The sequence below is a fragment of the Mytilus edulis genome, chromosome 3, assembly GCF_963676685.1.
Source record: "Mytilus edulis chromosome 3, xbMytEdul2.2, whole genome shotgun sequence".
Classification (NCBI taxonomy): Eukaryota; Metazoa; Mollusca; class Bivalvia; order Mytilida; family Mytilidae; genus Mytilus; species Mytilus edulis.
In genome coordinates this window covers 40,821,613-40,834,310 of record NC_092346.1, presented here as the reverse complement: position 1 = coordinate 40,834,310, position 12,698 = coordinate 40,821,613, and the positions used below count along the sequence as shown (strand labels likewise).

General features: G+C 32.0%; 1 protein-coding gene across 1 annotated transcript; it reads right to left on the bottom strand.

Annotated features, from left to right (window-relative positions):
• Positions 1-1,340: 1,340 nt before the first annotated feature.
• LOC139516520 (protein FAM50A-B-like) lies at positions 1,341-12,659 on the bottom strand. Its single transcript, XM_071306682.1, has 6 exons — positions 12,543-12,659; positions 7,106-7,314; positions 5,796-5,935; positions 4,268-4,379; positions 3,424-3,493; positions 1,341-1,920 (listed from the first exon to the last, which is right to left on the bottom strand). The coding sequence occupies exons 2-6, from the start codon at positions 7,296-7,298 to the stop codon at positions 1,410-1,412; spliced, it is 1,026 nt and encodes a 341-aa protein (XP_071162783.1). The 5' UTR covers positions 7,299-7,314; positions 12,543-12,659; the 3' UTR covers positions 1,341-1,409.
• Positions 12,660-12,698: the final 39 nt, after the last annotated feature.

Sequence of the window (12,698 nt, the reverse complement as noted above, 5' to 3'; positions counted from 1 at the left end):
TGATATTTGGTATGCAGTTGTGTTAGCATCGGCATACCTCATTTCCATGGCGATAATTTAACTCCGCCCCCTTAGTCATGGTCTATTGACTTTGAAACTTTTGCTTATTTTACATGTATTAGTTTGTGATTAGGTCAGTTTATGGGGAACCACAAGTGGTAGATCAATGATATTTGGTATGTAGTTGTGTAAGCATCGGCATATCTCATTTCCATGGAGATAATTTGGTTCTGCCCCCTTAGTCATGGTCTATTGACTTTGAAAATTTTTCTGAGTTATCATGTATTAGTTTGTGATTAGGTCAATTCAAGGGGAACCATTAGTGGTAGGCCAATGTTAAATGGTCTTCAGTTGTATAAGCATTGGCACATCTCAATTCCATGGAGAATATTTGGCCTCACCCCTCAGTCACAGTCTAATGACTTATCTTAGTTTACATGTATTAGTTTTTGATTAGATCAGTTTAAGATGAACTGCTAATGTTAAGTCAATGATATTTGGTATGCAAATTTTCCAGTATTGTTTCCATGGAGATTATATAGCCCACCCACTCTTCATGCTTCATTGACTTTTAAACTTTTAAATAGTTTTACAAGTTAATTTTTGTATTTAGATTTCGGAACGACTTATAACATAAGTCAATGGTATTTGGTATGCAGTTGTATTAGCATTGGCACATCTCATTTACATGTAACTCAGTCATGGTTCATTGACTTTGAATATTTTCATAACTTGTGTAAGATGTTAAAGTATTGCTATTTTGATTTCAACATTTGCATTATCAAAATTACAAAAAGGCAAGACATATCTCTGTGATAACAGTTTATTATTGATGGAGTTCCAAGAGAGATCAAACCATACTTGGGTAGGAAAACTGACAATCCTTGTCAATTAACATTGGAGTAGAGTGCAACAGAAACTTGCAGTTTTGAAATTTACAACTTCAGAGTTGACAGGCTAGTGATACAGTAGTCGATGTCTTAGATCACTGGGCCATCAAGGCACCTGTGCACCATATACCTATATATAAATCACTTTTAAATCAAGTTATGACTCTGTCAAGGTGAGACAAAATTCACCGTTGGCACATAGTCAAATCAGGTTATTTTTCTTTGCAGGAGTTGGTGCTTTGGCAGATTCTTGATAGTCTTTGTTAAATTTATTAACAGTTTTCTAGACTCCTGACAATTAAGAGCATGGCATATTGTACAAACACTTGTTTATTGTTACAGACTGTAGGTTGTAGATATCTTTCCTACCTTGTGTTGTTGTCTCATTGACAGATTAAGTTGCTTCTATTATTAATTGCTGTAAATGAACCCAAATAAATGTAAAAAATCTATATTTTATCAATTTTATTGTATGATGATAATGATAATTTGAAGATGCATTCAGTAATGGGTAATAACTTATTTTACCATAATTTTTATGGCATTTTTATCTGACACAGTATAAGAGTCCCATCGTTTCTCTGGATCATATGGTTCCCATCGACTAGCAGGGAAAATGTGTTTGTTTCTTTCATACCAAGATCTTAGACAAACTTTGCCTGCATGAGACTCGTCTTTCTCCACTGAAGCGTCACTGACCAATCGCACATCCTCATGCACATCAAAGTTAAATAATGGTCCACTTTTTCCTCTTGCTTTTGTCACTATAAAATCGTAGAAAGTATAATGTTGTGCAATAATTAAGTCTTCCTTCACGTACATTAACTGATCAACAGTGACTGATTTCAAATCATTGAATTCTCTCCTTAATCCTTCTAAACACTTCTGCAAGAACTGTTGGATACTGTTCCCTTTCCTCATTCGTACCTGTCTACGATGTCCAGAACCATCCCAGTAACTGTATGTTATTTCAATCTCTTCATTCTTTAATTTCTCTTGCTTAGTGGCCCATTCTTCACGGAGTTGTTCCCTATAAATCAACAAAGTAAACATTCATTGAAAAGTGTCATACAAATTCAAATCAACTGGGATATACTCAATAGATTCCTTAATTTTGACCAAAAGACAACTCTGACCCTGTCTGTCCCTGATTGTCTTTTAAGTTACGTACTTAGCCTAGGTGAGGTTTTGGAATTTGTGTGAAATGTTTGGACTCCTTGTTTTTTTACCAAAGACCTTTTCACCGAGACCACAATTGTCGTCCCTTGATTTTCGTTGTACACGAATGTAGTCCCTAGTGTGGACAGTGTGTTACTTGCCAATTTTGTTTATACCCCTTCCAAATGTATTTCTTCATGTTTTATGCCTCAAATAGTAAGTCAAACATAAGGGATGAAATGACACTGTCAAAAAATTTGGGTAATGAATTTTAAAGTAAAGTAGTGATTTGGTCCAGTTGAAAAAGTTAAACATGTTAAAAATTAGCACTTCGGAAGCTGTCAAAAGATTTCAAGACCCCCTTAACATAAAATTGTCCATATTTTGAGTTGGAGCCGATGAAGTTTTCTATAATTTTGATATAATTTGTCCTAAAAGTAGTACAACACACTGTAAAAAATTTATTGAGAAAGCGCAGGTGGAATTTTTTTAATTTGCATTTATTGTCTAAAAGAAATGCACTACGAAATAATTGTGCTATCGGACCAGATACAAGGTAAAATATTTTGCACTATAACACTTATTTATCTTTTCATATCAGACCTATTTATAGCTCATAAAGAACATTTACCAAAATTTAAGCAGATTGTATATTTCTTTTCTTTTGATTTGAAACCAAAACAATACCTATGCAAATATGAAGGAAAAGTTCCGATTAGCTTTTTCACGCCAAGGAGCTCTATGACCTATCTATATTGTTAGCTTCTTTGTTCCTTAACTAATGCTCTTCTGGTTAATAGTATCAATTTTAAATTATTGATTTTTTTTAATTTCACCTAAGTACATCCTTAAACTATCAAGTTTACAACTGAAAGAAGTCATCTCTGATGACAAATTTTCATTAGTTTTCATGAAAATAACAAATTCAAACCTTATAGATTCAGTGGAACATGACTTTAAATTCATGCTATAGCTATGTCAACAAATACTACATTTAAATTCACATGGACAAGAGTTTACTTGACCTTGTACGAGGTTGAATTCAAATATCTGTGATGAAGAAAAATTTTATCATTGCTTTTACATTTTTACAGCTATTTTCCAAATGCATGTAATTTAAAGGTTTGGTTGGCTTGCTTGCTTTATTTGTTTAAATGTTTGCTCAAGCATCCAATAACATTATACAATCTGAAGTCCTACCTATCTATTGATTTCAATAGTAAACCTTTACTACAATGCTTGAGTAAACAGTTTTACAAGCAAGCGAACATGACCTGTAAACTACATGCATTTGGAAAATAGCTGTAACAGTATCTTAAATCCTAGTGAAAAAAGCTATGATACCTCAAATTCTATTATTGATAGGAATATATACCTGAGTTTGTTTTCTTCTTCTTCCCTGTCTCTGTCTGGCAGGAAACTTGTATCAACATCAGGATTCTTACCTGCAAATATAGAGTTACCTCCCTTTACATCCAGAAACTATGGACACAACAAACAGCTGGACTGAAGTGCTCCCTATGCCCAATCTCAACATTATTATATTTTTTAAAAGCTTATATAGTATTATTTTAAATTGTTAAGTTTGTATTATGAATTTCAACATTTTTTTCCAAAGCAAATTTCATTTTAAATTGTTTTGCCAGGAAAGTGAGGAATCAAGTATGCCTAATCCTAACTGGTCTACAGTTTGGCAAAATAGAGCCTGATAAAAACTTCTTGAGGCGGGATCCTACTTCTTAATATTTTACTTTTAACAACCCTTCTTACAAGAATGTTGAGTAAAACCAATGTAATTATAGTTTTAGTAAAATAACATCTAAATGTATCAAAACCAATAAAAACAAACAATTAAAACATATCTAAATATTTATAATCCTTCATTGTGTAGTCTGTACATTTGCAAATAATTTAGTAGCATTTATATGAATTTTTTTCATTAAAAACATCTAATCTTATATGGTTCAGTGTATTATGTGTTTGGTTGTTCGACCTTTGACATTGGTCGTTTACATTTCCAAATCTTTATTTATTTTTTTATTTCAGTTTCAAAAACACTTTGAAACTTTTTTTTTGGTTAGTTAATCAATGCTTACATTTTCATTTTGGTTAAAAGTATTTTATCCTTTGTTCAAATTAAACAATAGCAATCTTCTTATCATAATGTTTTATTGTTTGTGTGAAAATTTGTGTCAATAGTTATGGCCTTTATGGCATACCCAATCTTTTCTTTTTTCCTGTGTCAGCTTTTGGAATTTCAATCACTTCTTCTTCCTCTTCTTCTTCGTCCTCATCTTCATCTTCATTCATTACGAATGACAAATTGGCTATCTAAATATAGAGGAGGAAAATAACATAAATTATAAATAAATACATGGAAAATACATCAAGGTGATATTGATGATGCGCCTGCTTGCATATAATGTTATATTTAAGAATTGAATACTTCTTTTTGTAACTTCATTGGGGTGTAAAAGCGTTGACCGAAGTACATTTTGTATGAAGCGTGGAGGCGCTTCATTCTAAAAATGTGCGCACGGTCAACGCTTTTACAACCCTATGAAGTTACAAAAAGAAGCATTCAATACTTATAATTACATTTTTTAGCTAGGATCATGAAAATACGAATTTTATCAATTTTTTATTTAATTCACCTGTGCACTTTATTGTGGAACCTCGTGTTATCATGAATGATAAGTTTTATTGTGTAGTGCAATTGCGTAAGGAATAACATGTGATGTGCAGCTGGCCAATCAGAATAACGTATTATAATGAAACATACATCTAATGTAATTATTTTGTGGTAATAAGCATTGTGTATAAATTTCATAACATTAAGCATGTTAAGTTAGAGAATGGAAACCAATTTTGGGATGCACCTATGGACAATGCTAACACTTAAAGTCCTCTCCGGTGACAGCAGAGGCATAGAAACCTAAAGAAGATGTATGTCACACGTTGTCCTCAAGTACATGTATTATAAGCAAAAATGTACTTTTTATTTGGGTATAGGAAACCTAAAATTCACTGTTAAAAATTTTAATAGCAGGTACAAACATGTAAGCAATTTCAAGTTTTGTAAATTATATGTGCATGTTTGGCTGAAATTTGCCCTGTCATTTTGAAGGAAGGTGCTGTTTTACGAAATAATAAAAGAAGAAATAGTCAATCCAGATTTTGGTATGAAAAACTCCAAAAAAAAACCATTCAGATTTTTTTTTACAGGTGCACAACTTTATGACCTGTAGAATAATTATTGAAATTTCAGTACAATTCATTAAACCTTTTCATGAAGTTACTGATTAACAAAGGTATATTAGCAGAAATTGCTAAGTCCATGGTTATGTATAGAAAACCTCAAAAATTATTTATATCAAACATTATATTAGTCTGTACATAACTTCATATCCAGAAGAAAATTTTTTGCAAGTTTGGTTGAAATCTGTTATGCTGTTCTCAAGGAGTGACATTTAACGAAATGTGATTGGTGTGAGATGAAGACTCAAGATGACAAAAGTTATCGCTAAGTGAAACATGTACACCAGTTAGACCCTGTCAGATGAGACAATAATAATTGCTCTAAAGGGCCTTATTTTCTTTCTTGTCTAAAGCCTATGATTCTGTTAAATTTTTGTTGTACTGCTATGCTACGAAATTAGCAAATATAAAAGAGTAAATGTAGTTTTTGCGAACAGTATACATATTTGCTTGAAATAATTATAACTCAAACTATTACTACTGATGTACCTTCAACTTTTCCTTTTTCTTTCTGTCCTCTTTTTGTTTTTCTATCAACTGAGCTTCAGCATTTTTCTTTGCCAATTGTTTTTCTCTCTTTTTAACAATATCTTCTTGCTTAGCTTTCATTTCATCCAATGTAACAAGACCTACAAAATTAATCACAGAAGTTTTATATGACACATATATTGTTCAATAGATTAGAAAAAAAACCAAGAAGTGTCACACTTTTTAATGTTATTATGAAATTTAAAAGTGTTAAGTGAATTAACATAAACATTTATATATGTGGAATTATACCCTATAAATTTCTGAGATTTTTAGGCAGGACAAGTAATTATCTATGAAACAAAACACCATATTGCTATTTATCCCAATCTGGATAAGTTCTAAAATCACACATCTTTCATGACGTCACAAACCAGCTCAAGCTATCTAGGGCCCTGTTTAAACACTGTATTGTGCATACAATTTTTCAAAGAGACATGTTGGAACCATCGTAAACATGTCAAATAAAGCCTTACTTTGCCTAGGCCTTTCATTTGTGTTTAAAAAAGTAAACTTTCTAAATATTCCATCCCTCGGCTCATTACTGATGACCTTTATTTTTGAAACACAGAACAAGAAAGACTGATTTTTCCAGATTTGACTAAATAGTGACATGGTGTATCTATGCTTAATACAGTAATCATCATGTTTAGACTTTCTTGGTCTATCTGATATTTGGTACAAGATATGATTTATAATATAAGATAGCTACATGTATTAAACACAATTTATGAAAAATACTGGTGATTCATTATTATTCTTAGAAAAACAATTTTCATGGAACTTTAGGAACACATGAATCTCATATTCAAATCGTCAACAAAGTACAAACTTATATAGTGCTAAGAATTCCGCTCTAAACTTATAGTGATGTGAGAAGTTATATGCTCTGCTTTAAAGGCCTCACTGTGACTTTGAGACGAAGAACAGAAATTTCAATACAAGCACTGTGTTTGGTTTTTTGTATGTATTGATTTTGTGTCAATAATTGATGCCTCATGCCACCAATATTTTTCAAAAAGAATCTTTAAATTATTGTGCATGATCAAATATAGAAACATAGCTGAACCCGTCTTCTCCTTTTTCTCTCTCTTTTATTTCTTCTAGGTTAATCAATCTATCATATGCTTTGTTTTTTATTATGTACTTAGAATTGTACAACAAAATTACATCAATCCACATGACCGTGTATCCATGAAAATATATGAATCCACAGTACATTATCTATAATAAGCCACCAAACTTTGTTTGTCACATAAGAATTGATTTACCTATAGTATTGGACTTTAATTGTGCTTCAATTGCATCATAATGAGTAGCAAATTTATTCTGTATGTTGCCAATTTTAAGTTCTTCTTCAATTTTTTTCTTCTTTGCTTCTACTTCTTCCTGTTCTTTTTGTCTCTTCTTCATAAGAATCATTGCTCTTCCTCCTTCTGAGGCTGCTCCCTTGTAATGTGCCATAGTTCTTCAGTAGCTACTACAAAATATAATATCATGTTTATTAAATTATCTGTTTTGATGCCAAGCATGAAATAAGAAATTACACATCATAAAGCTGTGGAAATTAATGTCAGAGTCAACAGTGAATTTCAAAACCTTCATGATCTTTGAATTCATATATGATAGAATGTACATGTATACATTTTTAATAGTTCAGTTGATTAGAAAAAATTCCCCACAGGTTTATATCCCCATGTTGTGTGAATATTATAAATGTAATTCTTCAATTTAAGAGAACAGTGTTATTTTGAATATGGCGAGATTCAGTTATCAAACAGGTTTCAGAAAGAAAGATAAATGAGAACATTTTGATCTCCTACATCAACTTAATAGTATAAAGCCTGATTTGTATGCAGATAATTGTAAATATTTCTCACATTCCATTAATGGTACATGTATATGTTTATGTGATAAGCTGAATGCCATAATGAGGAGCTGCCAAAATTTAAAATAATGTGTGAAAATAATCATGATATATATTGATTCTTTTTTTAATATAAAAATCCAAATCTATGTTACATATTTGTACTTGGATCAAATACATGAAATAGCATGCTTCAAGACTTACAAGAATCATAAAAGATAGAATACAGTGGAAATCTTTTTCAAATTAATGTAAACAGCAAAAAATAACTTAGTTTATCAATTATTGTCTTTCTTGTAATGATCAACAGTTAAACATTTAGTATGTATGTAGACATTTATTGACTGATGAACACATGCATTGTGATAGTTTAATGCAGATTTATGACATATTATCCTCGTCTCATGCTATTAAGAATGTTGTGACGTCACAATTTCCATTCAAGAAGCATGCAAAGATCATGTTTTTCTCTGACTGTTTATGACATCTTTACTAACTAAGTCCGTTGGATGTTGGATGTGTACGGATTGATAATTTAGTCTAAGATGCATCATTTTTTTTGTTAGTTGTTAGTGGCTTTAACTACATGTAGCTGCCAGTTAACTGTGAGTACTCTCTGATCTGTATCTAGTGTCCTTTTGTTGTTGTGATGTACAAGTACCGGTCTATGTCCACTTATATTTTTGTCCATCTGATGAGTTAAGCCTTTTTCAACTGCTTTTTTACTGTTCGTTCTTATGTTATACCACTGTCCCAGGTTAGGGGAGGGTCAGGGCTTTCCCTTGAAATTGAAGTAGCAAGCTTATCTAGATGTGGCTGTAACATGCTTTTGGCGAAGCCGGATACCAACCAAGCTATAAGCTTGGTGCCTTACAACAGGGGGTCTGGGGGCCACTCTGGCATAAATAGAGCAAAATCCTGCATTCTCGCAATCTCCTGGCACCTAATTAATTAATTTCATCTTTCAAATGACAATTTTTTATGTATGAAATTTAAGAAAAAAAAAATCTCAAAGAAATTGTTTTTTATTTTCTTTACCTTATGCTTTAAATTCATTTGCTTTAAAGGAGTTTTATTTACATAATAATCCTATTTGTTAGAGATCTTGATCGATTTATTTTGCATAACTACATGTATTTGTAAACAAATGACACCCCTTTTTTCTCCAAAGACTGTTACCCGTATATAAATCGTACAATTATTTCTCAAGCATTGACAGAAAATTTATATATCTTCTGATTTTCTCTTTTTTTTATAAACTGTTCAATAAGTCGGATACATAAATCATTGGGAAATGTTGTGGTCCATCACATAAGATTGTCATCCTATCTGATCGTCTTCACGTTCTAAAAGCCAAAACCAACAAGTTAATGACCACCAGAATGTCTCTCTTGTTATCTTTGAAAAGAAACGATGCATTCTGACTTAAAATAGACAACCAATCAGTGACCTGAATTCATGTGAACTATATTATATTTAGCCCAAGGTAAACACTGACTTTTCTCCTTGTTTATCATGACCGCGACTTTGCGACTTCTCTCTGCTGCCTGTAAATATTTGAAATAGATAATATTTTTATACGACCGCAAAATTTGAAAAATTTTTCGTCGTATATTGCTATCACGTTGGCGTCGGCGTCGTCGTCCGGCGTCCGAATACTTTTAGTTTTCGCACTCTAACTTTAGTAAAAGTGAATGGAAATCTATGAAATTTTAACTCAAGGTTTATGACCACAAAAGGAAGGTTGGTATTGATTTTGGGAGTTTTGGTCCCAACATTTTAGGAATTAGGGGCCAAAAAGGGCCCAAATAAGCATTTTCTTGGTTTTCGCACTATAACTTTAGTTTAAGTTAATAGAAATCTATGAAATTTTGACACAAGGTTTATGACCACAAAAGAACGGTTGGGATTGATTTTGGGAGTTTAGGTTTCAACAGTTTAGGAATTAGGGGCCAAAAAAGGGCCCAAATAAGCATTATTCTTGGTTTTCGCACAATAACTTTAGTTTAAGTAAATAGAAATCAATGAAATTTAAACACAATGTTAATGACTACAAAAGGAAGGTTGGTATTGATTTTGGGAGTTTAGGTCCCAACAGTTTAGGAATTAGGGGCCAAAAAGGGACCCAAATAAGCATTTTTCTTGGTTTTCGCACCATAACGTTAGTATAAGTAAATAGAAATCTATGAAATTTAAACACAAGGTTTATGACCATAAAAGGAAGGTTGGTATTGATTTTGGGAGTTTTGGTCCCAACAGAATAAGGGGCCCAAAGGGTCCAAAATTAAACTTTGTTTGATTTCATCAAAATTGAATTATTGGGGTTCTTTGATATGCCGAATCTAACTGTCATGACTGTGTATGTAGATTCTTAACTTTTGGTCCCGTTTTCAAATTGGTCTACATTACAGGTCCAAAGGGTCCAAAATTAAACTTAGTTTGATTTTGACAAAAAAAATGAATCAGTTAGGTTCTTTGATATGCTGAATCTAAAAATGTACTTTGATTCTTGATTATTGGCCCAGTTTTCAAGTTGGTCCAAATCGGGGTCCAAAATTAAACTTTGTTTGATTTCATCAAAAATTGAATAAATGGGGTTCTTTGATATACCAAATCTAACTGTGTATGTAGATTCTTCATTTTTGGTCCTGTTTTCAAATTGGTCTACACTAAAGTCCAAAGGGTCCAAAATTAAACTTAGTCTGATTTCAACAAAAATTGAAATCTTGGGGTTCTTTGATATGCTGAATCCAAAAATGTACTTAGATTTTTATTATGGGCCCAGTTTTCAAGTTGGTCCAAATCAGGATCTAAAATTATTATATTAAGTATTGTGCAATAGCAAGTCTTTTCAATTGCACAGTATTGCGCAATGGCAAGAAATATCTAATTGCACAATATTGTGAAATAGCAAATTTTTTTTTAATTAGAGTTATCTTTCTTTGTCCAGAATAGTAAGCAAGAAATATCTAATTGCAAAATATTGTGCAATAGCAAGATTTTTTTTTAATTGGAGTTATCTTTCTTTGTCCAGAATCAACTTAAATCTTTGTTATATACAATATACAATGTATATTCACTTTTTACTACCAACTGATAAATTATAATAAATAACATTCAGTGATAACAAGCAGTTTTTTTTACATCTTAATATTTTATGATGTATTTAAATGAGTAGTTATTGTTGCAAACTCCATTAGAAATTTTAATTGAGATTAGTTTTGGAATAAGGGAAAGGGGGATGTGATTAAAAAAATTGGGTTCAATTTTTCTCATTTGAAATTTCATAAATAAAAAAGAAAATTTCTTCAAACATTTTTATGCCCCACCTACGATAGTAGAGGGGCATTATGTTTTCTGGTCTGTGCGTCCGTCCATCCGTCCGTCTGTCCGTTCGTCCGTCCGTCTGTCCCGCTTCAGGTTAAAGTTTTTGGTGAAGGTAGTTTTTGATGAAGTTTAAGTCCAATCGACTTCAAACTTAGTACACATGTCCCCTATGATATGATCTTTCTAATTTTAATGCCAAATTAGAGTTTTTACCTCAATTTCACGGTCCACTGAACATGGAAAATGATAGTGCGAGTGGGGCATTCGTGTACTGAGGACACATTCTTGTTTTGAGAGGATTAATATTCAACAGCATAGTGAATTGCTCTAAGAGAAAACAAAAATTTTAAGTTCATTAGAACACATTCATTCTGTGTCAGAAACCTATACTGTGTCAACTATTTAATCACAATCCAAATTTAGAGCTGATTTATAATTTATAATTTGGTCAGTGAAGTAGCCTGCACTTGAAGCAACTGTAAAAGGCGGAAATTCGCCGTCTTCCGGCTACTTTGGAAAGCCCTGGAGGGTTGGTATCCCGCTAACATGTTTAACCCCTCCACATTCTGTATGTATGTGCCTGTCCCAAGTCAGGAGCCTGTAATTCAGTGGTTGTCTATTGTTTATGTGTTACATATTTGTTTTTCATTCATTTTTTGTACATAAATAAGGTCATTAGTTTTCTCGTTTGAATTGTTTTACATTGTCATTTCAGGGTCTTTTATAGCTGACTTTGCTCATTGTTGAAGGCCATACAGTGACCTATTGTTGTTAATTTCTGCGTTATTTTGGCCTCTTGTGGAGAGTTGTCTCATTGGCAATCATACAACATCTTTTTTTTTTATAAAAGTACAAATTCATATGAGATGACATACAAAAAACATATGACTAAGCATACATGAGGGTACCTTCATAACAAATCACGGTAAAAATTCTTGTAAAAATTAGATTAACTGTTGTTTTTGTTGTATGACAATAAAATCTACACTTTCTGTTTGACGATAACAAATTATTTAATTTGATTTCACATTATTTTTTTAATATTTTTCCAAAAATGATATTATTGAAATTATTTGAGACCTCTGAACATCACAAGGATATTTTGACAGATCAACAAAAAAAATAAAAAAATTTGAAGCTAACGAAAATAGTGGTTTCACGCCTGATGGTAGAGGGCATTAGTAATGGCATTAGCAGTACCATCATACATTTCAGTGGAATAGACCACCACATAATCCCATTCTTGTGACAGAAATTCATATCTCAAAAATGCAAGATGGGTATCTTGTGCTATATAACGTTTCATATAGAGGTAAATAAAATATATCTTAGACTAGAGACAAGTGCCTGTGTGGTTAGTCCAAATAATTATGACGTCTTGAAAGGCTATTATAATTTTTTTCTTTGACGCCTTACATCGACCACTGTGTGGTCAGGGCTTCTAATTTTGTTCAGGGCATAATTTCATCATATTGTTAATCGTTTGTTGTGGAGTTTACTTGAAAATAACTTACAACAGAAAAAAGTCAAACAATTGTCAGGGCATGCAAATAACTTTCAGGGAGGTAAACGTTATTAAAACTTTTCTTGCTTTTTCCTTCACGAAAAAAAATAAATATTGCAGAGTCGAATTAAAACTTATTTTTAAACACGGATTTGCTTCTTAATAA